The 27,704-nt window shown below is 44.5% G+C and overlaps 1 protein-coding gene across 1 annotated transcript; it reads left to right on the plus strand.

Annotated features, from left to right (window-relative positions):
• Window positions 1–2,247: 2,247 nt before the first annotated feature.
• LOC133361642 (zinc finger protein 271-like) lies at window positions 2,248–27,704 on the plus strand. The gene is made up of 3 exons (XM_061580625.1): window positions 2,248–3,507; window positions 7,935–8,892; window positions 23,779–27,704. The coding sequence occupies exons 1-3, from the start codon at window positions 3,350–3,352 to the stop codon at window positions 25,330–25,332; spliced, it is 2,670 nt and encodes an 889-aa protein (XP_061436609.1). The 5' UTR covers window positions 2,248–3,349; the 3' UTR covers window positions 25,333–27,704.

Below are 27,704 nucleotides of genomic sequence, written 5' to 3' on the forward strand. Positions count from 1 at the left end.
ACTGACGATGTGGCCCAAGTAGCGCACCGACGACTGCATAAGGTGGCACTTCGACGGCTTGAGCTTCAAGTTCGCGTTCCGGAACCGCAGGAATACCTGACGTAATCGGTCAATGTGTTCCTCGAATGATCGGCTGAAGACGGGCAGCGCTACTGGCGCTGGGACATGAGGCATACCCACTCGTGCGTGAGGGGACGCTCGACCTTCGAGTGACGGAGAGGCTGCAGGGCCTGGCCAGGAGATTGAGGGTTTCCCTGCTCTCCGCCGCCGGCACAGAAATTTCATCCTCAACGGTGGTCAGGAAGATTCAGGTCTTCGTGGAGCAACAGCAGTGGGCAAGATGGGAGGCCACAACATGGAGCCTGCAAGATATGGTGGCGGTGGTGGAGGGCAGGGGGGCTCAAGCATCAACACCCTTGCAGGAGGACCCGCGGCAGGGACAGCTCCCTCTGCCTTGGAGACCCGAGCCCAACTGCTTCATGTTTGGTTTATCGGGCCACACTGCTGCAGAGTGTCGGGGTGATGAGTAGGCATCTGGAGAATCACCCGTGTTCGTTGGGCCACCGGCATAGTCAACTCAAGCCCCGTTGGACCGGGTCTCTGAGGCCTACCCAGACTGCCAAGTGCGAGGTCTCGGAGACCGGACCTGAGTGGGCAATGCCGACTGGTGAGGTGCCATGCCCTTTGAGCCGAGGACCCCGTCTCCATCATCTCTTGGCCCTTCGGTCCCAGAGGTGCAGTACCCCGCTGGGACGGGGGTGACCGGTGCCATGGACTGGATCACGTGAGCTGTGTCCCCGAATGGAGGGACTCTCCTTTGCACTGAGAGGGGATCCAAGGGTGAAGGCGTGTTGGGGCTAACAGCCTGGGTTAAAGGGAAATTGAGGTGGTGTGCCGATTCGCCAGTTCAGGAGCACCGCGCGTGTGTGGGGTGTCGCCGATTCGCGGATGGAGGTCCCTGTGGGAGAGTTGCTGATTCGCGAGTTTGGGGACATTGCGTTCGGGGGAGTGTTGGTTTATTATCGGAGTGGGGGGGGGGGGACCGGGGAGCAGAGGAATGTGTCGTTAATTACGGAGGATGCCGCGGTTGTAGTGGGATGTGATGAAGTTTATTTTATTTTATCGGCTGTGAACACATTCCGATGCTGACATTTTTGGGGGGGGGGTCGTTTGTTCTGTCGGGAAGTGAAGAGGACAGACCAAGGCTCTGTAGGACTACTCCCTGTATAAGCGTGGGGATCTGTGTGAGTGTGAATATGTTTGTGTAACTCTGTTTGGTTGTTGTTACCCCATACTGGACACTTACTGGACACTTGAGCCTCATAGCTTGGATTGGCCCATCCAGTAAAAATATATAAATGTCGTGATTCTGATTCCACTCCCCCTACCCAAGATGTCGGCTTCATCCCCCCCCCCTACCAAAGATGGCAACATATTCCTCTCTCAATATGTACATGGTGTAACCACAAAGTGTACCCGCACAATGTACACACACAATCCATACACTCACTATACACACACACACAGTATACACACTAAACACACACGATGTATACACAAACAGTATACACTCACTATACACACAGTATACACACTCACTATACACACAATATATACACACAATGTATACACACAGTATACACACAATATATACACACAATGTATACACAGTATATACACACAATGTACACACACAGTGTACACACTATACACACAATAATGTTCACGTTGTTGTTGTTGTTGAACTCACGCACTCAAGGGTTATCTGTTCAAGAGAGGGAGCAATGGAAAAGGAATCTAAACAAACTTGAACTCTAACCCCGCACTCTCGCTGTCACCACTCCACATGACCTCATCCGCGTCTGACGCCAGAGGGATGCAAACCCCGCTAGTGACGTCATCTCACCAAGCCCCCCCCCGCAACGCGCTCTGTAGCGTGACGTCACGTCTGATCACTGCTAATTTCCGTTACGGTAAAATCCTTATTTGGGCAAAGCTACGCCAAGTCCCTGGCGAATCGTTAACATAATTTATTCATAAATACCGTCGCGAGTTTATTGCTACCGGTTCAGCAGCCACGTCCCATCCCTCGACATGGGCCCGGTTAGTTAATTAATTCAGTTACACCGCCACTATTTGGGGGAGGAGAGAGTATCCCACAAGTGACGTCATGTCACCTGCTGCCGCGTGACGTCACGGGAGTCCAGGAAGGTGCCGCTCAGCACTCGCTGAGATCGGAGGTGAGAAGTTCACGTCGTGGTTGTTGTTGTCGTGGTTGTTGTTGTGGTTGTTGTTGTTTACCCAGGTAGAGCCTCGCTCCTCCCCCTCCTCGGGATGTCAATTGAGGAGCAGCGAGTATGGAATCGATGTCCAGGCTGGAACATTACAACGCGGGGCCTAGACATGCGGGGTCTTGCCTCCTGCCCTCGCCTGATTGCACTTGCTTTAATTCTCTGCTTAAGTTTAATTTGTCCTCGCCTGGCTCGCTACTTTGAAACTTTTTTTATTCGAAAAATTTCCACGTTTTTTATATCACCAAGCCAAGCCCACTTGAGCTATACCGCTCTTTTTCAGAAGCGACCTGCCCACAACAAAGTGGCTTATCAACGTTTGGAAATGTAAATCAGCCAAATACTCTAAACGCGTGGTGATGTTGACTCTAAATGCGGAGGGAAAAAACGGAGGATCCGGAGGAAAATCCACGCGAGAGACACGCAAAATCCAGATATACATCTATAATATCGGTTTGTTTGGGTTAGATCGCGTAAAATCTAAACGTGTCGCTAAACCCGCCACCACCCGAACACAGGCAACTAGTAAGGGTTGTCACGTAAACATAACGTGGCCAATTCGTGACTAGTACAGCACACCGGTTGTGTGTTGCAGAGCCAAGCCACAACATTTACAATCTGAGTACGACGTTTCGTCATTAATTACAACCAGCTTCATCAGGCGAGAGCCACATGTTGTGGCTTGGCTCTCGGAATATAAAAAGGGTCGCAGGGTTTATATCGCAGCACGCTAACCGTTGCACTACCGCTCCCCACTCATGCACAACATTATCATCCGAAGTATAGTTTTTATTCAGGACCAGCTAAGTTACCCGGCTTCGCACGGGCGTCAGTAATCAAACATGAAGGGTAATATCTAGCCATGCTGGATTTATTAGAATTATTGAATTCTGCCAATAAAAGTCGATAAATGTGTGTATTTTGTCACTGTTTTTTGGTTGTGTTATACATTCGCAGGACTTGTTTGCTTCATAATGAGGACAACATTTACATTTGTTACCCTAGGAGACCTTCAGACAGACGGTGATTGATGTTTGCCATCTGGTGGGTTTAATCGAATGAAGCTTCAATTTTGGCATACATGTCGACAGAAAAATTGGTGGAAGAGCTCTTTACATCTCAAGAAGAGATTGAAGCTGGCGTTTTGCACCATGACCCTGAAGGCAAAGAAGTCCATTGCGAAAACCTTCTTTTGTGTTGGCAAGCCTGTTGCTGGGTCAGTTTGGCGAAGTATAAAATGGTAACCATCATCACCTTGCCAGAAAATCAGTGGACATTGAAGAGCATCATAAGATCTGTGTTTTTAAATTCTGTGTAGGGTATTGTTCTTCGAGTTCCTTGTTGTTCAGCAGTCAGAATGACAGCGACTTAAGATGTTATGAGTGCATTTAAGCGGCACTCATGTTGTGGCGTTTAATCGGCATGAATGACAACATTTTACTCTGAAGTCATCTTCTCCATGGCACACTTGAAATTGAACAATAAGAGTTTTCCTCATGGAGCATGTCTTGCTAAAGCAATATGACTTGCATCTTGGAGTTGATGACATCGTTGCAATGCTGGTGAGCCTGTCTATTATTGTCAGACATGCAAGTAGATGTGTGGTAATGTAGGTAGGTCATTAGGTAGTGGCAGCAGACTGCCAATGCGATTATGTACCTGGCCCTGCACTTTTAATGTGGGCATGTAACTAGATGTCGGGATGAGTTGGTTGGTTCCTTAAGATGTGATTTGGAAGCATGAGTTATGGCTTGTATTGTTCTTTCGGAAATGGCTTGTATAGGTAGTGTTGGCAGTTATGAATACATGAATCGGTTCGGAATGGTCATTAATTGTAGGCAGCTGAACCATGGTACAGTTGCAGCTTAGCCCTGGAGGGTCTCCTTTTCATCCAATTGCGTGCAAATAGCTGCAAGCAGTAGACATGGAACCAATAGCAACTAATAGATCAGAAGTGTTAATTAAGTGAGGAATGTATGGAATAGAAGAGTTTTCGTCTTGACTGCAGGGTAGGCACCTGGTTGCAGTCATTGTAGTGCTGTTTGCAAGCTGCCTTGGTGGACTGGAGTTTGATAATTTGTTGTGTCAACAGCCACTTCTGCTCAGGGTTGCGATTTCCGCACCAATTTCCGCAAACATGCTGTTTTCGACCGCATTTTGCGGTAGTTTCTGTGACCCTCTTCCGCACAAATTTCCGCAATTTGCGGTGATTCCTGTGAAGACTTCCGCAAATCGTGACTTCGATTCCCGCCTTTCTCGGTGCCGTACTCGCGCGGTTGGCGCACATATCTTGTGTATGCCCATTTGGCTCTGCTGACTTCTGGAAAAAACGATATGTATATATGAACTATGGATTCCTGCATTCAGACAGCGTTGTTGGTGCGCACGAACTGTGAAAAAATCAATGAGAGCCGCGAGCTCTTGTGCGTCGAAGTACTTGTCGATGCCGTCGATGAAGCACACTTGCCACAAGTACACGACGCCACCGTTGACATGTTTGTCGCCGATAGGAATCCCTACGGTTGCATCTTTCCAGATCGACGCAACCCCCGGCGCTGTGCTCAGGCCCTTTTGCCCAGCCCCATGATGTCTCCTAGCGTCTGCCATTCGGAGCCCTCGCAGTACTCGTAGCGACAAAGGAAAAACAAAAAACTGTAGCATTTTCTTTATTCATATTCTGTCGATATGCAAAACTATTCATCGTCGCTCAGATTGCAGCGCGTTGGGAAATCCACTGGCAATTTTGGCCAAGCGCTCAGATACCCACGCTGTTTTCGATACGCTCAGATACACACGCGTTTCCGCTCAGGTAATATCCTCGTCCAGCGTACGCTCATTTGCCTCTGTCGTAGCTACTTTATACCTCCTGCGAATATATACACTTTACTGCTAACGATTAAAACTCTGGCGCACAGGTCGGTCGGCTGTGAGAGGGCTTTCTCTCTGCAAAACAACATCAAGCCCGAGGAGTGGTTGCTCCTCTCGTGCAAGCAGTTGAACGCGCTTATAGTTTGCGCCCGCGACAAGCCAAAACTCAGCATCTTTCACGCCGAAGACGACATGAAGCGCTGGAAGAATGCTAAGAAGTGAAAGTACATGTGCTCGTAATCATGGCTCCGCATTTGAATAAAGTATGTGGTTCTTGTGCGGAAATGCGGAAATCATATATTCATTCCAATCAGTAACTCAAAGCCCTACGTGATGCTGGGCCTTGCATGTATCCTTTCCAATAGAACGCATTAACATGTTGTTAAAAGCGCGCGGTCATAGGAGTAGTCTTTCCACCGTTTGCGGTTGACTTTAGCAAAAATGCGGGAAAATTTGAACCCTCCTTCCGCATTTTCCATGCGGAAATCGCAACCCTGCTTCTGCTGTTAGTTTTCTGCGTAGCTTTTTGCTGTTGAGTTGCATTCGCTGTAGGTCTAGGCATAGCATCACTGGTCGCATGCTGTCTTGCTTCTTGCTGTACTGGAGTTTCATAATCTGTAGGTGCAGCCATCGCAGCAATGGCAGCATACTGTCTTGCTTCTGGGTGTTCAGGAATGTCATCAATAAGTGCAGCACTGGCAGCATGCTGTTTTTTTTAAATCTTACATGTTCAGGAGATTCATTAGCTGTAGGTACAGCAGAGGCAGCATGCTGTCTCACTTTTTGTGTTCAAGAGTTTCATTAGCTCTAGGTGCAGCCATTGCAGCACTTGTACATATGGCATCAATTATTGTAATCGGCTTTGGTGAAGAGAAGTGCACGTTTTCCACAAGGAACATTTTAGGTTTAGGTAAAAGTTAAAAAGCAGAGAAAGGGTAAATAATGATTGTGTGAGTGAATGCTATATCGAGATTGTTAATGAAATGATAGTTGAATGTGTGATCGTTGTAGGAATGTGAAGACATAACTGCAAAGGAAGGAAGTATAAGGCTGTAAGTTGCTGGAGGGAGTAATTGTTTGTAGTGGGTAAGAATAGTATGTGTGTGGTGGTGTGTGTACATCTCTAATTATGGAAAACGCGAGTGTGTTTATGTGCATGCTTTTTATTCCTTACGAGGCGATGTAGACTTTATGTATTTAGTCTTGTCTGTTGTATAGCGTATATGTTGTGTAGAAGGTGGTCGGCAGTGCTTGTACGTAGATGTAGATATTTTCAAATAGTATATAGTTTTTTATAAACATTGCAGTATGTTAGAGGTGAGCCGTGCGTGTGCAGAGAGGACATTATTAAGGAGCCGGAAATGGATGCATTTGGTGGCAACTATATGAAATGTCATGTGTTTGTGTGGAAAACCGGAAGTAGTGATAATGCCCCAGGCTTTAACACATGGCGAGAGAGAGGGGGGTGAGGAGCGATGGGAGGGGGGGGACGCAACGGCGGGTGGTTGGAGTTTCCAGGTTTTACTTATGTTGAAGGTTAGCAGGTAAGCTAAAATCAGTGCGAAAAACACCGACTCAGCCGTGAGTACGGATGTAAAGCTTGGGGTGTGTAGGTTTCATGGTGTTGGTGCAATTAGGTTCAAAAGAAAACAAACACCCACAAAGTCTGTTTTATTTTTCGATTTAAAGCTTTCGTGACTGCAGGGATTCATCTTCTTGGTTCTTTCGGTAAAGTCACGTAGAAGGAAAATAATAATATATAATATTAATAATATATAAAATAATAATAATTTCACTAATTTAGTTTATTTGGAATACAGTACAGTACTTTTTGGTTTTTTCGGTAAAGTCATGTAGGTAGAAATAAAATAAAACAAAGCTTCAAATCAAGAGTACAGTACTTATTTCAATTGTGATGTTTTATATTTTAGTTTGCCGTTTACATAACCCCATTATTTAGGTAAGGCTTAAGTACTGAATATCGCCGTTTTTGCTTTCGCGCTGCACTTTCCAAAAATGTAATCTTCGGACTATTTAAGGTGCTCCAGTATTTTCTGTCCATTGGGTACAGCACAGGAGTACGAATTATCAGCAGAAACTAAATGTATGTTTTCTTGATTTAATTAAGGCCTATGGTACTGTAAATAGGCTTGGGGCTTTGGGTTGTCTTGGTTGTCAATGTCTCAGCCTCTGCTCATATTCGTTGAGGATTTTTATGATTTTCTGCCGGCCCGGCTAAACCTGTGTGATCAGGAGTTGGAGCCCTTTCCTGTTCAACTTGGCTTGTGACGGAAATTCGGTCTGGCCCCATGCATACATAGCATCTTCAATAATTATGTAGTTTGAGAAGCTCACAATGGCCTTATAAAAACAAAACTGTCAGTCTATAATGTAGACTGTCGCCTAAAAATGAAAACAAGTTTTTTTCAGTCTACAGTCTACATTATTGACTGCCAGTACACTCACCAAGGTTAAGAACCAGGCTACAGTCTACATTATACACTGCTAGTACGCTCACCAAGGTTTTGTTTACATTATAGACTGCCAGTACACTCACTCCGACTAAGAACCAGGCTACAGTATTTATATATTTTGTATTCACTTTATTGTTATTATTTTTCTATTTACGTGACTTTACCAAAACAACCAAAGAGTATAGACGTGCAATTCGCATATGACTGTGTATATATGCATTCCTCTGTATCTTGATACTGATGTAGATGGTGTGGATATTTTTTTTCTGTCTGCAGCTGACGCTTCCTTTTTGCTCTGCAGAATTGATCTGATGGAGCAAAGGCACTCACCACAGCTCAGTACAAAAAGGCATCAATGTGACCAGTGTGCATACAGGACGGATCGTCCTAGAAATCTGACACAGCACCAGAGAACACACACTGGTGAGAAGCCCTTCAAGTGCACTGTGTGTTGGAAGTCGTTTGCATGTTCAACACATCTTCGGATCCACCAGAGAACTCACACAGGAGAGAAACCATTCAAGTGCACTGTGTGTTTGAAGTCATTTGCACAGTCAACACATCTTCAGATCCACCAGAGAACGCACACAGGAGATAAACCCTTCAAGTGCATTGTGTGTGGGAAGGCGTTCGCACTTTCATCTGCTCTTAAAAATCACCAGAGAACACACACAGGAGAGAAACCTTTCAAGTGTGCAATATGTAAAAAGGCATTTGCACGGTCATCAGTTCTTCAGACCCACCAGAGAACACACACGGGAGAGAAACCCTTCAAGTGCACTGCGTGTGACATGGCGTTTTCACAGTCATCAGCTCTTCAGACCCACCAGAGAACACACACGGGAGAGAAACCCTTCAAGTGCACTGTGTGTGAGATGGCATTTTCACAGTCATCAGTTCTTCAGACCCACCAGAGAACACACACGGGAGAGAAACCCTACAGATGCACTCTGTGCGGGAAGACCTTTGCAGAATCATCTACTCTTAAAATACACCAGAGAACACACACAGGCGAGAAACCCTTCAAGTGCAGTGTGTGTGGGAAGGCATTTTCAGTTTTATCTAGTCTTAAACAACACCAGAGAACACACACAGGAGATAAACCTTTCAAGTGCACTGTGTGTGATAAGGCATTTGCACGGTCATCAGCACTTCAGACCCACCAGAGAACACACACAGGTGAGAAACCTTTCAAGTGCACTGTGTGTGAAAATGCATTTGCACGTTCATCAAACCTTCAAAGACACCAGAGAACACACATGCATTGGAACACCCCCAAAGAGTGGAGTCTGAAATCGGGTTGTGAAAGTCAAAGTGCTGCAATGAGCCCATCCCTCATGAAACAAGAACCAGAAGTAAATCCCAGTTTGGACACTTTGAAAGATATCAAGGTGAAATATGAAGAGGCAAAGGTGAAATGTGAAGTGACAGTGAAGAGCGAAGAAGTGAAAGTAAAATGTGAATATGAAGATTCAACTCCAAAATCGGAACTTCACATCGATGGAGGCAACGTGAAGCAGGAGGAGAATTCTTACTCTGATGCAGAGCGAGGCAACTCCCAGAAGTTTGTGGAAGTGGAGGTGTGGCTGGACTTCTTAGACAATACAAAGTCAAATGGAGACCCGGTAGATGTGTAAGCTTGAGACAATGAAGCTCCAATAGATTCACCTTTGTCACAGGCCTTTAATGAAAATAATGTGAAGTTGAACACTCAATTCCTAGGTTCAACCTGCAGAGTAAGAGCGGATAGTATTTGTGGACCTGTGGGTTGTGTAGATCTCTAACCAGGAGCGAGGGCCAATAAGCTCCCAAGCATTCACTATGTTATAATAATAATATTTGAATGTATATGGTGCTTACCTAATTGCCTCAGCAACTCGGAGTTTCATATCATATCTCATCACAAACACTCAAAGAGCACCCCCAAGTGGCAGCTGCCTCTTTGTGGCATAAGCTGACCCTGCACCAGCCTGCATGTGAGCAATGGTCTATCAGTAGGGGGCGATAATTGATGTGTAATCTCTGATTTGAAATTTTTGGATAATGTTTGGAATTACCCAAATTTTCACCATGACACCAACATGCAATGACCTAGGCGTTTTGAATGACAATAGTATGTTTTACATCCACTGTTAAGCAGACGGTGCATATTTTGGTTAATGTTACTAGAGTAGCCAGGGGTGCCTCTCGGATTTTAACATTGAACATCTGAAATAAATAGAGAATGCACTACCACTTGGCTTCCATCAATCTGAGTGTAGGCATGCCTGCCTGAATGTTTCTAACCAGTGCAGATGTTCCATTAAGGGGGCACGTTTCACATGCCTATGGAGGGGATGTCATGAGTGTGGAAGGGATGTCATGAGTGTGGCCGAGAAGACCCGAAGTTTCGTGTGGAGCAACAGACCAGGTAGCTTCCACAAAGCATTGCGCGGCTGTTGCAAAGATAATGCCGCCCGATTGATGCGGACCACCCACACAGTGTACACACATACGCAGTGTATACTTATTGTGTACACAGTGTGCCTACAAGGTGTACACGCCATGCACATACAGATCGTACACACACACAGTGTATCCACACAGTGTACAAATACAGTGCATGCAGTGTATACACGTAACAACTGCCATTCGCGACTAAGTGGCGGTGACGTCACTGGGTTGCCTGTGCCAGGCTATGTGCACGTTAAGGCCACATGAAGTGTTGAACGCCCGCCGACAGGAGTTCACGGGGCAGACCCAGGTGCCATGGTTCGACTGAGATGATTGGCCGATGGACCACCTGTGCCCCCTATTGTGTTAATATTGTTTACAATTTCTTTGGGTATTTCGGTAAAGTCACTCAAAACAAAAACATTTATTAAAAAAACTACGACGTTTCGATCGCAACACAAGCAATCGTCATCAAGGAAATAATAAGCGGAAAGCTGCTGAGGCAGGCTGTTTTAAGGTGTAATGAGACAGTGACATCTACTGGATGGAAAAGGGAAGCACGGGTACAGGCACCATTATGAACATCCAATCCCCAAAGGGAGAGGTATCTAGGCCAAAGGTGAAGGGTGGGGCCGGCCGAGAAACTCCGAGAACTGGCTAGAAAGTTCCACGAGAGGGTGTGGCTGGAAGATGAGCCTAGCCATGCCTGCGGCAATATAAGCGGAGGCGGAGCAGGACTCGGGGTCGGTATGTGGAGTTTTGGGTCCGGACTGTGTTGCTGCTCGCCGTCATCTCTCTCTGTCATTCGACCACGTGGCGGATCTCCTGCAGAGTTCCATCGCCCTCCCAGGCATGCCGTCAACCAGTGGCGAGACCGGGAGTGGACAGGCAGAACCTGCTGTGTGATCAACCGTGTGTGTAGTGTAACAACATGAATATTCAAGTGTGTACTCGGACAAGGAGAAGATAATGTTAGCTGTGTGGTGCCCGATTGTGAAATAAAGAAGAGTATCCTCTACACGACATGTCGCGGAAGTCGCTCATTACAAAGGTTTGAAATGGGTGGAGCCCATTGGAAGGTAGGATGGAAACATCAAAGCCAGTGATGTTTCGATCGCAACACAAGCAATCGTGATCAGGAAAAAGGGGGAGAAAGCTGCTTCGGCAGGCTGTTTTGAAGGTTTGAAATGGGTGTAGCCCAAGGGTCATTAACGAAGTGGGCAGGGCTAGTGATGTTAAAGTGAGAAATTTGCATGTCAATGTAAGATCGCAGAGCCGCCGCCACATCGAGGACACGAGCGACGGTGGCTGTGTTAGTGTGAGACATTTAACCTGTTAATGTAAAATCAGAGAGTCGAAAATAACTGATAACATCGGAAGGTAGGATGGAAACATCACAGCCAGTTATGACTTAAGCTGGTTAATAACGTCCTTCCAATGATTGGTCAGTTTGTACCCATCTTCTCAGTTGAAATTGTGTCTGTCTATATATCTGGATGGCTTCATGAACGAATATTTGCTGATAGCCAGTGGGTTTGCAGAGTACCTTCGTCTTGGAAAAATCTATTTCGTGTGGGCCCACAGCATTAAAACAATGATCAGCCACGGCCGAGGTATTGGTCCTACCGTGTTTCACATCTGCCTTATGTTCACGAACACGGTCCGAGACATGACGCTTAGTTTCCTCAATGTAACTACTGCAGCAGGCACAGCTTAGTTTGGAGACGCCGGGATATTGCATGTCGGGGATCACATTCTTCACAGAAGGGATCAGATCACGAATATTAACTGTGTTAAATCGAACCTGGATCTTGTGTTTGCTCGTGATTTTGGAAATCTTTTTTGTGACCCCTGCTATGTATAGCAAGGTGATGGTTTCGATTGGGTCCTCAGATGGTTGTTTCCCAACGGTTGGGGTGATAAATTTACGAATTGTGTAGTCTGAATATCCATTCATCTTGAGGGCTTGGTGTACGTGTTCCAGTCCACTGGCTAGGTGGTGATGGTCGGAAATACATCGAGCTCTATGGTGTAGAGTTTTGATGAGGGAATTCTTCTGGGATGGTGGTAGGAGACAGGTTTTAGGTAGGCATTCGTATGGGTGGCTTTCCTGTATAAAGAGTGTCCCATTGAGCCATCTGGTCTCTTTCCGTTAAAACACCCAAGAATGATAACTTGCCATCCTTTTCCACCTCCAGGGTGAATTTGATGGCTGTGTGTATGAAATTGATGTGGTTGACGAATTGGTTCAGAGCTGGTAAGCCATATGTCCAGATGACGAACGTGTCATCTACGTACCTCTTCTACAAGGACGGACGTAGAATGGATGCCTGGATGGCATCTGTCTCAAAATGTTCCATGAACACATTGGCTACAACTGGAGATAAGGGAGAACCCATTGGGGTACTTTCAACTTGTTTGTAGAATGTTCTATTCCAGGTGAAGTAAGTGTTGGTGACGCAGTGTCTAACCAGGGCCGGTACATCAGCATTCAGTCCTTGTTGGACCAAATGTTCAATGATTACAATGGTGTCAGGCACAGGTACTTTGGTAAACAAAGAGACTACATCGAAACTAACAAGCACATCACCTGAAGATAGTGAGGTGTCCTTAATTAACGATACCAAGTGAGCTGAGTTAAGTACAGCTGAGGTGGTCTTACAAGTGAATGGTTGTAAGGTCTCAGACAGAAATCGGCCAGTTTGTAGGTGGGTGAGTCAATAGTGGAGACGATATGACGAAGGGGTGTACCTTCTGTATGGATTTTTGGTAAGCCATAAAAATCTGGGTGGTCTAGCAGCAGAGGATTTTAACGAAAGCCGCCGAGTTGGTTCGATTAAAGATGTCAAATCAGTGATGATATTGTTGGTTTTCATAACCAGGCTGTTGGTGGGATCTATTGATTTGGTACAGCTACCATCATTAAGTAGGTCCCTAATTTTGTTATTGTATGTGGTTTTGTCCATTGTGACAATGGCATTGCCCTTGTCGGCTGATAGGATGATGATGGCATCTCTCTTTTTTAATTGAAAAAGCTCAAAGTGCTCATCCTTACTGATGTTGCTGATACGTGTCTAAGCGTTTTTGAGGATTGCAGCGTTCCCATCTTGCCATGCCTGCAGGAATGTGTCCCAAACCCTTAAGGGCTACGTTGACCTGGGCAATGATATCATCAACTGGGATGTGTTTCAGGGTGACTGCGAAATTCAACCCTTTAGCTAGAACCAATTTTAGGCTATTGGAAATTGGACTGTTACTCTGTTATGTTATCTCCATGATCCCAATCAGATGTAGACATCTTTTCTGTCAATGTTAAGTGTGATTGCAAGAGGGTCTTGTCTAAATTGTCTAGTTCAAATCGGAGCAGTCTTATTCTCTTTGAGAACAGGGCTTGGCCGGCCCTGAACAAGATCCGTTTAGCATTAGGAGAGGTGACAGCAGCAGATGTGAGTGTAAAGGCGATCAGTATTACCTTAGTGTCCCTGCATCTCTTCAGAAATGTGAGCGACTCGATCAGATGAGCCTTCTTGTCTCGAAGGTTGTTGAAATATCTAATAGTTGTGTGAAAACCCTCCCTTTCATATTCTTTGAGTCTTTCGGTAAAGCCACATAGATATAAAAATAATAAAATTAATACAAATAATAACAATCACGACGTTTCGATCGCAACACAAGCATCGTCATCAGGTCGAACATATAGCGGGAGAGCTGCTGAGGTAAACAAAGATACCACATCGAAATTGACAAGCAAATCACCTGGAGATAGTGAGATGTCCTTATCTCCAGTTGTAGCCTTGTTTTCATGGAGAAATTTGAGAGAGATGTCATCCAGGCATCCACCCTACGTCCTTGTGGAAGAGATACGTAGATACGTTCGTCATTTGGCCACATGGCCTACCAGCTCTGGACCATTTCTTCAACCACATCAATTCCATACACCCAGCCATCATTCACCATGGAGGAGGAAAAGGATGGAAAGTTACAATTATTGGATGTTTTAATCGGAAAGAGACCTTAATGGCTCAATGGGACACTGTCTACAGGAAAGCCACCCATATGGATGCCTACCTAAAACCTGACTCCCACCACTATCCATCCCAGAATAATTCCCTCATCAAAACCCATTGAGCTTGTTATATTTCCGACCATAACCACTTAGCCAATGAACTGGAGCACGTACACCAAGCCCTAAAAAGAATGGATATTCAGACTACACAATCCGTAAAGCTATCACCCCAACTGGGAACAGAACCTGCTAAGAACTCAATCAAAACCATCACCTTGCCATACATATCAGGGGTCGCCAAAAAGATTTCCAAAATCATGAGCAAACACAAGATCCAGGTGCGATTCAACACAGTACATCAAATTTATGATTTGATCCCATCTGTGAATGATGTGATCTCTGAAATGCAATACCCCGGTGTCTACAAACTAAGCTGTGTCTGCGACAGTAGTTACATTGGGGAAACTAAGCGACATGTCTCGGACCGTGTTTGTGAACATAAGGCAGATCTGAAACACAGGAGGACCAATACCTTGGCCGTGGCTGATTATTGTTTTAATGCTGTGGGCACACACGAAATTTATTTTGCCAAGATGAAGGTACTCTACAAACCCACTGGCTATCAGCAAAGATTCGTTCATGAAGCCATCCAGATATATAAACAGACAATTTCAACCGAGAAGATGGGTACAAACTGAGCTATCATTGGAAGGACATTATTAACCAGCTTAGGTCTTAACTGGCTGTGTTGTTCCATTCCTACCTACCTATGTGAGCAGTTATTTTCGACTCTCTAAGTTACATTCACTTACAGAGCCACCGTTAGCTGTGTTAGTAAATGGTGGCTTGCCATCCTTTTCCACCTCCATGTGGTAATGGCTCTTTCCGAGCTCTTTCTGAGCTTACATTTACAAGCAAATTTCTTACATTGACATGCTAATCTCTCACAATACAATGGCCACCCCCACAGCTTCCTTGTCAAGATTTACCCCATCTTACATTTACATGAAAATTTCATCTCCCGCCCCGCCCACTGACCCTTGGTCTATAGTATAGCAGTGACAAATATGGAACCGGACATTGACCATCTCATTAGCCAAAAGCAGGCCCATCGTTCCCATTGAAATACTGGCAAGTTTGTTGATTTAACTTTACTTGTTCTTCATTTTAAATATTGTATTTGTTCCCGTTTTGTTTCTTCACTTCAAAATAAGATATATGCAGTGTGCATAGGAATTTGTTAATAGTTTTTTTTAACTATAGTCCGGCCCTCCAACGGTCTGAGGGACAGTGAACTGGCCCCCTGTTTAAAAAGTTTGAGGACCCCTGGTCTATACCCATCTCAAATCTGTATAACTCCCTGTCTTAGCAGCGCTGCTGAAATGTATTATTTCCTGCTTCGATTGCTTGTGTTGCGATCGAAACATCGTGATTTTATTGTTATATTAATTTTATTATTTTTCTATCGACGTCGCTTTGGGGCCGTCTATAAAGGACGTCACGCGATTTTGGACGATTTTTGACCCCCCCCCCTCGTGACACGGCGTCACAAATATGACGTCACAAAGCTCTGCCCCCCCCCCCCAAACCATTTTCCCATTTTGGAAATAAAACATGTTTTAAATCGCTTTAAACAATTGTCATTGTAGTGCGTATTTAATGTGGCGCTGCACTCTGTTGTAGGAGTGTTATTATAAAAATTCGACGTGACTTTACCGAAAGAACCAAGAATATGAATTCTATATTTAAAGTTGCGCATTTTGATGTGACGTCACATTTCTCAAACCCCCCCTCGTCACACATCGTAACAAATGTCTGACCGTCACCACCTCCAGGTGCGTGTCGTAATTTAAGGACGGCCCTTTTACCGAAAGACCCAAAGAATATAGTAAAATCCTTATTTGGGCAACGCTACGCCAAGTCACAAACGAGTATTAACATAATTTATTCGTAAATCGCGTCTCGAGTTCATTGCGTTGTACCTCGTAAGTGACGTCATGTCACCTCATGCTGCAGCGTGACGTCACAAGATACTAGGAAGCTGCTTCTCGCTAACGCTATCTGAGTACCGAGGTGAGAAGTTCACATCGTGGTTGTTGTTGTTTTTTACCCAGGTAGAGCCTCGCTCCTTCTCTCTCGTAGGGATGTCAATTGAGTAGCAGCGAGTATGGAATCAATGTCCAGGTTGGAACATTACAACGCGGGGCCTAGCCCAATTGCGGGGCCTTGCCTCCTGCCCTCGCCTGATCGCATTTGCTTTAATTCTCTGCCTTAAGTTTAATTTGTCTTCACCTGGCTCACTACTTTGAAACTTTGTATTTCTTTTAAATATTTCCACAGTTTTTTTATTTTACCAGGCCATGCCCACTTGAGCTATACCGTTCTTTTTCAGAAGCGACCTGCCCACAACAAAGTAGCTTATCAACGTGTGGAAATGTATATCAGCCGATATCAGCCAAATACTCTAAACGCGTGGTGATGTTGACTCTAAATGTGCAGGGAAAACCGGAGGATCAGGAGAAAAATCCACGCGACCACGGGGAGAGAGACACGCAAACTCCAAATATACATCCATAATACAGGTTTGTTTGAGTTAGATCGCGTAAATATATAAATGTGTCGTTAAACCCGCCACCAATTAGTTAGGTTTGTCCCGTTAACAGAACGTGGCCAATTTGTCACTAGTACGGCACGCCGATGTGTTGGAGAGCCAAGCAAGCCTGTTGCTGGATCAGTTTGGCGAAGTAGGAAATAATCGCCATCATCACCTTACCATAAAATCAGTGGACATTGAAGAGCATCATAGGAGCGGTGTATTTTAATTCCGTGTAGGGTATTCCTCATTTGCATAACTATGCCTCGAGTGTTATGTTGTTCAGCACTCAAAATTATAGCGACTTCAGATGTTGGGAGTGCATTTTAAGTGGCATTCATGTTAACGTGGAGTTTAGTCTGCATTAATGACAACGTTATACTCTGAATTCATCTTCTCCATGACACTTGAAACTGTGAACATGAGAGTTTTTCTTATGGAGCATGTCTTGCAACAGCAAGGCCTCGGCAAGGTAAGGTAAAAGGTAAAAAGCAACGAGCTTACCTTTACCCCTACCCCATACAAATGACCCGATTACAGGGTAATTACTAGGGAACTACTACACATGAACAAGGTTTATAACGGTAAATGCTACAAGGTAGAGCGCTTTAATCATATAGAATACTCTCGATGATTCCAATGTTACACACTTTCTTTTAACTCACTCTGTTGTTGTCGTTAATGTTGTTGTATCTTCTAATCTTGAAACTCTATTTTTACCCACTTGCTAATGTGGTATCGACTGCAAACTTGGTATACTTAGGTCATACTGATGACAGTACTATATTATATCATAAAAAATATGTTTTTAAACATTTTGTATATGTTATGTTTCGACTTGGGTCTAATTGTCTATGCTCTACTGACGTTGGCTGTAAATAACCACGGCCCCTTACGTTGTGGCAAGCCTCGGGGCCACTTCCTAGAGTCGTGGAGTTGTGCCATTACGCGTACATTTTATAAAAGCGTGTTTTTAATCAAGTTTGTTATAATATTACTTATTAAATGTAGGCCATGGACTGCGCCACGGAGCTTTTAGCGGTAAACAAGGTACCGTATTTACCGGGTAATACTTGGCGCTTCCTTTACCCTACCCTTTACCTAACCCCTTGGCATGTCGACATCTTTACCCTTTACCTTTACCCTTTTATCCGGTAAAAAGGGTAAATTACCTTACCTTGCCGAGGCCTAATCTTGGTGTTGATGACATCATTGTTGCTGTTGAGCATGTCACCTATTGTCAGACATGCAAATAGATGTGTGGCAATGTAGGTAGGTCATTAGGTAGTGGCAGCAGACTGCCAATGCGATTATGTATCTGGCCCTGCACTTTAAAGTGGGCATGTAGCCGGATGTTGGGATGAGTTGGTTGGTGCCAAAACATGTAATTTGGAAGTATGAGTTCTATCTTCTATTGTTGTTTCAGAAATGGTTTGCATAGGTGTAGTGTTGGCAGGTATCAATACATGAATAGGCTCGGGATGATCATTAATTGTAGGCACCTGAACCTTGGTACTGTTACAGAGCCCTGAAGGGTCTATTTTCTATATAATTGCATGGCAGTAGCTGCAATAAGTATACATGCAACGAATGAAAATGGATCAAAAGTGTAAATAAAGTGAGGAATGTATGGAAAAGAATGTTTTTCCTTTTGACTGCAGGGTAGATACCTGGTTGCAGCCATTGTGCTGTTTTCAAGCTGCCTTGCTTGTTGGTGGACTAGAGTTTAATTAGCTGTGGCAGCAGCCATTTGTGCTGTTAGTTTTCTGTGTAGCGCATTTCTGTTGAGGAGTTGAGTTTGACGTAGGTGCAAGCATAGCAGCACTGTTAGCATGCTGTCTTGCTTCTTGCTGTACTGGAGTTTCATAAGCTGTCGGTGCAGCCATTGCGCAGCACTGGTGGCATGCAGTCTTCTTGTTAAGAAATGTCATCAATAGGTGCAGCCATGGCAGCACAGGCATCATGCTTTCTCACTTCTTTGTGTTCAGGAGTTTCATTAGCTCTAGGTGCAGCCATTGCAGCACTTGTACGAATGGCATAAATTATTGTAATCGGCTTAGGTGAAGAGAAGTGCAGGTTTTCTGCGAGGAACATTATAGGTGGAGGTAAACGTTAATAAGCAGAAAAAAAGAGTAAATAGTGAGAGTGTGAGTTAATGCTGTGTAGAGATTGTTAATGAAATGATAGTTTAATGTGTAATCTTTCTAAGAATGCGAAGACATCGCCGCAAGGGAATGAAGTATAAGTTGTTGGAGGGAGTAATTGTTTGTTTTTGTTTGAAGTGGGTATGAATAATACAGTGAGGGAAAAAAGTATTTGATCCCCTGCTGATTTTGTACGTTTGCCCACTGACAAAGAAATGATCAGTCTATAATTTTAATGGTAGTTTCATTTGAACAGTGAGAGACAGAATAACAGCAACAAAATCCAGAAAACGCATGTCAAAAATGTTATAAATTGATTTGCATTTTAATGAGGGAAATAAGTATTTGACCACCTCTCAATCAGAAAGATTTCTGGCTCCCAGGTGTCTTTTATACAGGTAACGAGCTGAGATTAGGAGCACACTCTTAAAGGGAGTGCTCCTAATCTCAGCTTGTTACCTGTATAAAAGACACCTGTTCACAGAAGCAATCAATCAGATTCCAAACTCTCCACTATGGCCAAGACCAAAGAGCTCTCCAAGGATGTCAGGGACAAGATTGTAGACCTACACTAGGCTGGAATGGGCTACAAGACCATCGCCAAGCACCTTGGTGAGAAGGTGACAACAGTTGGTGCGATTATTCGCAAATGGAAGAAAAACAAAAGAACTGTCAATCTCCCTCGGCCTGGGGCTCCATGCAAGATCTCACCTCGTGGAGTTACAATGATCATGAGAACGGTGAGGAATCAGCCCAGAACTACACGGAAGGATCTTGTCAATGATCTCAAGGCAGCTGGGACCATAGTCACCAAGAAAACAGTTGGTAACACACTACGCCGTGAAGGACTGAAATCCTGCAGCGCCCGCAAGGTCCCCTTGCTCAAGAAAGCACATATACATGCCCGTCTGAAGTTTGCCAATGAACATCTGAATGATTCAGAGGACAACTGGGTGAAAGTATTATGGTCAGATGAGACCAAAATTGAGCTCTTTGGCATCAACTCAACTCACCGTGTTTGGAGGAGGAGGAATGCTGCCTATGACCGCAAGAACACCATCCCCACTATCAAACATGGAAGTAGAAACATTATGCTTCGGGGGTGTTTTTTTTTCAAGGGGACAGGACAACTTCACCGCATCAAAGGGACGATGGACGGGGCCATGTACCGTCAAATCTTGGGTGAGAACCTCCTTCCCTCAGCCAGGGCATTGAAAATGTGTCATGGATGGGTATTCCAGCATGACAATGACCCAAAACACATGGCCAAGGCAACAAAGGAGTAGCTCAAGAAGAAGCACATTAAGGTCCTGGAGTGGCCTAGCCAGTCTCCAGACCTTAATCCCATAGAAAATCTGTGGAGAGAGCTGAAGGTTCGAGTTGCCAAACGTCAGCCTCAAACCCTTAATGACTTGGAGGAGATCTGCAAAGAGGAGTGGGACAAAATCCCTCCTGAGATGTGTGCAAACCTGGTGGCCAACTACAAGAAACGTCTGACCTCTGTGATTGCCAACAAGGGTTTTGCCACCAAGTACTAAGTCATGTTTTGCAGAGGGGTCAAATACTTATTTCCCTCATTAAAATGCAAATCAATTTATAACATTTTTGACGTGCGTTTTTCTGTATTTTTGTTGTTGTTATTCTGTCTCTCACTGTTCAAATAAACCTACCATTAAAATTATAGACTGATCATTTCTTTGTCAGTGGGCAAACGTACAAAATCAGCAGGGGATCAAATACTTTTTTCCCTCACTGTAGTCGTAGCTGTTGTAAAGCGTCTATGCTGTGTATAAGGAGCTTGGTAGTGCTGGTATGTAGACGTAGATATTTTAGAATAGTACATGTTTTTTAAAATAAATATTGCAGTGTGTGTTAGAGATGAGTGGTGCACATGCAGCAGAGAGGATAGTAAGGAGCTGGAAGTGGATGAATTTGGCAGCAAAAACGCAGGCCTGATAAGTGGAAAGGATAACGTGGTAAATATGAGAACGATAGCAGTGCAATGCAGACATGTTATGGTTAGTGCATGGAATTGTTGTATATGAAATGTCATAATGTGTTTGCGTGTGGGGCAAACCGGAACTAGTGGGAATGCCCCAGGCTTTAACACATGGCAAGAGAAAGAGAGGGGGGGTGGTGAGGAGTGCAGGGGTTGGACTCAGCTGCGGGGGGTTGGAATGTGCAGGTGTTACAGGTGTTGAAGGTGAACGGGTAAGCTACACACTAACTCACCTGTGAATACACATGGAAAGTTTGGGGTTTGTAGGTTTCATGGTGTTGGCGTAATTTTGTTCCCAAAAAAACATACACATGCGCAAAGTCTGCTTTATATAGGTTCATACTATTTTTTTTATTAGAATATTTTTTCTATACTGGTTCTCAATGTTTATTTCAAGTGTTTAGTTTTTAATTTACTTGGAATACAGTACAGTACTTAATTCAATTGTGATGTATTTTTAGTTGCCGTTTACATAACCCCATTATTTAGGTAAGGCTTAAGTATTGAATATCGCACTTTTATCTTTCGTGCGGCACTTTCCAAGAACGTAACAGCGATATTGAAGGTGCTGCTGTATTTTCTGTCGATTGACTACAGCAGAGTACGGATTTTCAGCAGAAACTAGATCTATGCTTTCTTGATGTGCGCCTTTGGGTTGTTCTTAGTTTTCAATGTCTCTGCCTCTGCTCACATTCGTTGAGGATTTTTATGATTTTTGGCAGGCCCATCTAAAGCTGCGTGACCAGGAGTCGGAGCCATTTCTTGTTCAACTTGGCTTGTGACAGAAATTCACTCTGGCCCCTTGCATTACATTATGTAGCATCGTCAATAATTATGTAGTTTGAGAAGCTCACAATGGCCATATAAATTTATTGCATTTGTTACAGTTACAATTATATGCTAATTGATGCCTGGTTGTAGTTAAGGGATCGTTACCTGCTGGTCAACCATGTTGCATCTGCTGATGATCTGGTAATGGCTACTCAATGAGATGAAGTTAGGGAATCTTGTTCTCTGCCTGGATAATTCCATCATGAAATGGGGCCTTGCATATGTTCCACAAACATAAATCACCTGCCTGGGAATATCAAGTCCTAAAACATTGCACCTGCTCAACTCTCCATGAGTAATCTGGCAGTTCTACAAGTGGTGGAGGCGCTCCCATACCTGGTTAATGTATTCACGACCAGCTCTGGTTTGGCAACCAAAGTTTCACTTCAAATTAGTTGAGCAGAATTCTCTCATTAGATTGTTTAACATTGTGTGGAAGCTGCCTGGACTTTTCTCCATACAAATCTGTGAGTGTCCATCGCCAAGGTCTCGTCGGTCTGAGACCATCCCTTTCCCTGCCGTACTGGCATCGCACCTGCCCCTTACCCTTTGTGCTGCGAATTGTGGGCGCACAGGATGATCCCACCTAGCCATTTCAGACTGGGCCCGACCGGGTTACCTGGGTCCCCCGGCCACGAGGGGCTTTTGGCGAACACAATCCCCGGGCTTGGCTCCAGGAGTGATATCAATATAGAATATATGTAAGGATGCCCCCCAATAGACTCCCTCTGGAATTTTACCAGGCACCTGCCACTGGGCAAAGACCCCGGGGCTGGCCCAGGACACTCTGGCGGGACTATGTAACTCGGCTGACCTGGGAATGCTTGGGAATTCCCCACGAAGAGCTAGAGTCTGTCGCCAGGGAAAGGGAGGCCTTGACCGCCATACTCAACATGCTGCCACTGCGACCCTCACCAGGGCAAACGGATTTAGAAAGGAACAAACAAAGCTGTAAATTTTCTTGGCATTACTCCTTTCTCTTTGGATGCTACATATTAACTTATTTAAATGACCTGTGCTGGCATATACAATGAAGGCTGGCCTGCCCATGATATGTCCTCTATTGAACCAGACTATAATGTATTAGAAGCTTACAGATCCTTAACATTTCAATATAAAATATAATCAGTGAGTCTCTTTGGCAGGCAAGGCAGCATTGGTTTGGTCATGAATCCCGCATTCCCAGACACCACATGTTCAAGCAGCTTCTATTAGTCCAGATATTATCAGGATTCAGTCCATATTGGACCAAGTCTTCAATTATTGCTAAGGTGTCAGGTACAGGAACCTTGGTGAACAGAGAGACTACATCAAAGCTGATAAGCAAATCATCTGTAGACAGTGAGATGCCCTTGATTAGAGAGACCAAGTCTGCTGAGTTACGTACTGCTGTGGTAGTCTTGCCCGTGAATGGAAGCAAGGTCTCAGACAGAGTTTAAGAGTTTATCTATGTGGGGAGCGGTGGCGCAGTTATTTCAATGCATTATGAACTCGCTGACAGCAAACTTGATTGATAAGTGAAAACGTAACTTATTGTGTGCCTCTGCTATGTTCATTGATCCTTTATTAATTACTTGGTGAAGTGAGGAAGCAGATGAAAGCAGCCAGGCATGTTTATGGACACCCCTCCACCTTTTTACCATGCTATTGTGTGACAGTATCAAGTTTGTATTTGCTGTAAAGTATATAAAAAATCAAAACAATAGTTTATTTTAGTTTTTATAAGCATGGAAATAGTCAGGAAATTAACACAGCACATCCAGCTGAGTTTTGGGTAAATATTCATTTTGAAAATCTTCGGGCGTCCACGCATATTTATGACCATTTGTGCTCTCATTGTGTGCCTTAACAGCCCGTGTGATGAATTGGGGAATCTTTTTCCCTATATCATGAATATATGAATCCTTATAGACGTGTAAGTCGTGTGTGACTGTGTATATATGCATTCATCTGTGCCTTGATACTGAAGCAGATGGTATTGACATTTTTTTTTCTGTCTGCAGCTGACGCTTCCTCTGCAGAATTGGTCTGATGGAGCAAAGGCACTTAGCGCAACTCGGTCAAAAAAGGCAACAATGTGACCAGTATGCAAACAGCATGAATTGTACTAGAAACTTGATACAGCGCCAGAGAACACACACTGGTGAGAAGCCCTTCAAGTGCACTGTGTGTTGGAAGTCATTTGCATGGTCAACACATCTTCGGATCCACCAGAGAACTCACACTGGAGAGAAACCATTCAAGTGCAGTGTGTGTGGGAAGGCGTTTGCATGGCCAACACATCTTCAGATCCACCACAGAACACACACTGGAGAGAAATCATTCAAGTGCAGTGTGTGTGGGAAGGCGTTTGCACTTTCATCAACTCTTAAAAAACATCAGAGAACACACACAGGAGAAAAACCTTTCAAGTGCACTGTGTGTGAGAAGGCATTTGCACGGTCATCAGTTCTTCAGACCCACCAGAGAACACACACAGGAGAGAAACCCTTCAAGTGCACTGTGTGTGAGAAGGCATTTGCACAGTCATCAGTTCTTCAGAGCCACCAGAGAACACACACAGGAGAGAAACCCTTCAGGTGTACTCTGTGCGGGAAGGCATTTGCACAGTCACCACATCTTCAAAGACACCAGAGAACACACACAGGAGAGAAACCCTTCAAGTGCAGTGTGTGTAGGAAGGCATTTTCAAGTTCATCTACTCTTAAACAACATCAGAAAACACACACAGGAGAGAAACCTTTCAAGTGCACTGTGTGTGAGAAGGCATTTGCACGGTCATCAGTTCTTCAGAGCCACCAGAGAACACACACAGGAGAGAAACCCTTCGGGTGCACTGTGTGCGGGAAGGTTTTTGCCGAGTCATCACATCTTACAATACACCAGAGAACACACACAGGAGAGAAACCCTTCAGGTGCACTCAGTGCGGGAAGGCATTTGCAGAGTCATCACATCTTAAAATACATCAGAGAACACACACAGGAGAGAAACCCTTCAAGTGCAGTGTGTGTGGGTTGACATTTTCAGATGCATCTACTCTTAAAAGACACCAGAGAACACACACAGGAGAGAAACCTTTCATGTGCACAGTGTGTGAGAAGGCATTTGCACAGGCATCAGTTCTTCAGAGCCACCAGAGAACACACACAGGAGAGAAACCCTTCAAGTGCACTCTGTGTGGGAAGGCATTTGCACAGTCATCAAATCTTCAAAGACACCGGAGAACACACACGGGAGAGAAACCCTTCAAATGCAATCTGTGCGGAAAGACATTTGCACATTCATTATCACATCTTCAAAGACACCAGATAACACACATGCATCAGACGATTTCCAAGGAATGGAGTCTGAAATATTCTTGTGAAAGTAAAAGTGCTGCCATGAGCCCATCTCTCATGAAACAAGAACCAGAAGAAAATCCCAGCTTGGACACTTTGAAAGGTATCAAGGTGAAATATGAAGAGGTGAAGGTGAAATGTGAAGAAATGACAGTGAAGAATGAAGAAGTGAAGGTGAAATGTGAAGATGAAGATTCAACTCCGAAATCAGACCTTTACATCGATGGAGGCAACGTGAAACAGGAGGAGAATTCTGAGGCAGAACGAGGCAACTCCCAGCAGTTTGTGGACGTGGAGGTGTGGCTGGACTTCTCAGATAATACAAAGTCAAATGAAGTCCCAGTAGATGTGTAAGCTTGAGAAAATGAAGCTCCAATAGATTTACCTTTGTCACAGGCCTTTAATGAAAATAACGTGAAGTTGATCACTCAATTCCTAGGTTCAACCTGCAGAGTAAGAGCGGCCAGTATTTATGGACCTGTGGGTTGGGTAGATCTCTAACCAGGAGCGAGAGCCAATAAGCTCCCAAGCATTTACTATGTTATAATAATATTTGCATTTATATGGTGCTTAATTAATTTCCTCAGCATATCGGAGTTTTGTATCATATCTCATGACAAACACTCGAAGAGCACCCCCAAGTGGCAGTTGCCCCTGTGTGGCATCAGGTGGCCCTGCACGAGCCTGCATGTGTAATCTCACTTGTGTAATTTGTGGGTAATGTTTTTTTGAATTGGACAAATTTTGACCCTGGCACCAGCATGCAATGGCCTCGTTTTGAATGACAATATATTTTACATCCACTGTTAAGCAGAAAGTGCAGATTTGTAATTAATGTTCCTGGACTATTCAGGGTTGCCTGTCGGATTTGAACCTTGAACCTTTTGCAACAAAAAGAGAATGCACTCCCATTTGGCTTCCCTCAATCTGAATGCTGCAGGTGTAGGCCTCATCCAGACAGAGATCAACTTTCTGTAATTACAATATAACGATTAAGTACATTTTGGTGTAGAAATTACATTTTGTCAATATGCCCATCGATAATTTAGAATTATAATTTAATGAATACTTGTCTGCTTTTGTGCATACAGATAACATTTGTCTATAAGGGTTAAACATTGAATACGTGATGTCAGAACAAAGTGTGTGTTTTGATATTAACCTGTACAGATAACGTGAGAGCTGTTGTCCTTGTGATATAGGTCAAAGGGTATTTTTGTGAATCAGGAAGCATCTGGCTCTGAAGCAACTCATTGCCTTTGAAATATGGAACATAGTCATATCATTCATCAGTTACAAGGCAGATCACTTAAAAGTTATGTCTCTGAGATACATTCTCCACGACAACACTAATTATAATTTGTATGACATTTAATGGATGTTGGCCAACTCGGACTAGAAATGGTTCTTGCTGATTATCATCTGGATTTTTACAACCATTGGTTGAAGAAAGCCTGCCTGCTTTTGAGACATTGTACACCAAAATCGGTCCACAGTTGGCTTGCAATGAATCAATGCTGCAGGATTTATGCACTCGCAGAAGGCCGTGGGATTTATAGTTTGTGGAAATATTCCTTTGTTTTGTGGAGAGACTGATAAATTAAATAGATGCCTTGTCTGCTGATCTCTTTGATATATGTCCATCGATACCCCACCTTGTTTACTACATGTTTACTTAAATATGTTAAATGAGCGACTTCCCCGACATGTCGAATAGAGGGTACTTTATTTCTCACACTGGGCACAATACAGGCTTTTCTTCTTACTGAATATAACTCGAGGCAATAACACCGCTACTAGCTACACGCACAGCTGATCACTCAGCGGGGTTCCCTAGCCTTCACTCGTCTCCGCCGCTGGCTGGCGGCGTGATGATGACAGCAATTGAACTCACGCAGGAGATCTTCCACATGGCCAGTCGACAGAGAGAGATGTCGGTGAACAGCGACACGCCAGGACCCAGGACGCACACGAGCCCCGAGTTCCGGGTCTGCTCCCCCTTATATCCCCCCAGGTGTGGCTAAGCCCCACCTCCAACCACGCCCTCTCGTGGAACCTTCGAGCAGGTTCCCGGAGCATCTCGGCTCACCCCTCCTGTTACCTTTGCTCCAGATATGTCTCCTTCCCTGATTGGCTGTTACCTTTGTGGCTGTACCCATGAAACCCTTCCCAAGCCAGCAGGTATCACTGTCATGTCAGCAGGTGTAACCCTGTCAAGTCATATGTTAAAGCTCCCTCTGGAGAGATCACCTCAAACGCATGACTGGGTTACGTCAGCGCCTTCCTCTGGCTTGTGACGTCATCGACAGCAGAACTTGCCTCGTCCACAGGACATGACGAATGTGCACCGAGTCTTGGAATTTATTTGCACGATCAACAAATCTTTGCATATCTAAAGACAGTTTCAGGGGACTGGCGGTCACGGGGTATTGACACGGGAATTAGGATGGGAAGAGACTAGGGGCCACGGGGTAATGACAGGTTCAGGAACAGACGGGAACGATCTGGGGTCTATGAGTAGGATCGAGAATAAGGGCTTTGGCCAAGTGATAGAAGGGAGCAGGTGCAGATTAGAGCCCGTGAAGGTTCTAGAGAAGGGCGTGGCCATTAGTCCAGGGATGGCCACGCTGGGGATAAAAGGTGTCGAGAGGTTTAAGGCTGCTGTTTGAGTCAGGGTCTTCGCCTGTCAATTGAACGTGTCTTCAATAAAGATCATCACAAGAGCA

This window comes from Lethenteron reissneri, unplaced genomic scaffold, assembly GCF_015708825.2.
Source record: "Lethenteron reissneri isolate LAM-NWPU_2019-01 unplaced genomic scaffold, ASM1570882v1 scaffold_116, whole genome shotgun sequence".
NCBI lineage: Eukaryota > Metazoa > Chordata > Hyperoartia > Petromyzontiformes > Petromyzontidae > Lethenteron > Lethenteron reissneri.

What these genes read in the sequence shown, in the direction of transcription:
- LOC133361642 (XM_061580625.1), top strand. Translation starts at nt 3,350, where the DNA reads ATGAAGCTTCAATTTTGGCATACATGTCGACAGAAAAATTGGTGGAAG. An exon ending in GTTGGCAAGCCTGTTGCTGG is followed by an intron (nt 3,508 to 7,934) that starts GTCAGTTTGGCG and finishes TTTGCTCTGCAG; the next exon opens with AATTGATCTGATGGAGCAAA. An exon ending in AAAGACACCAGAGAACACAC is followed by an intron (nt 8,893 to 23,778) that starts ATGCATTGGAAC and finishes CAGAGAACACAC; the next exon opens with ACTGGTGAGAAGCCCTTCAA.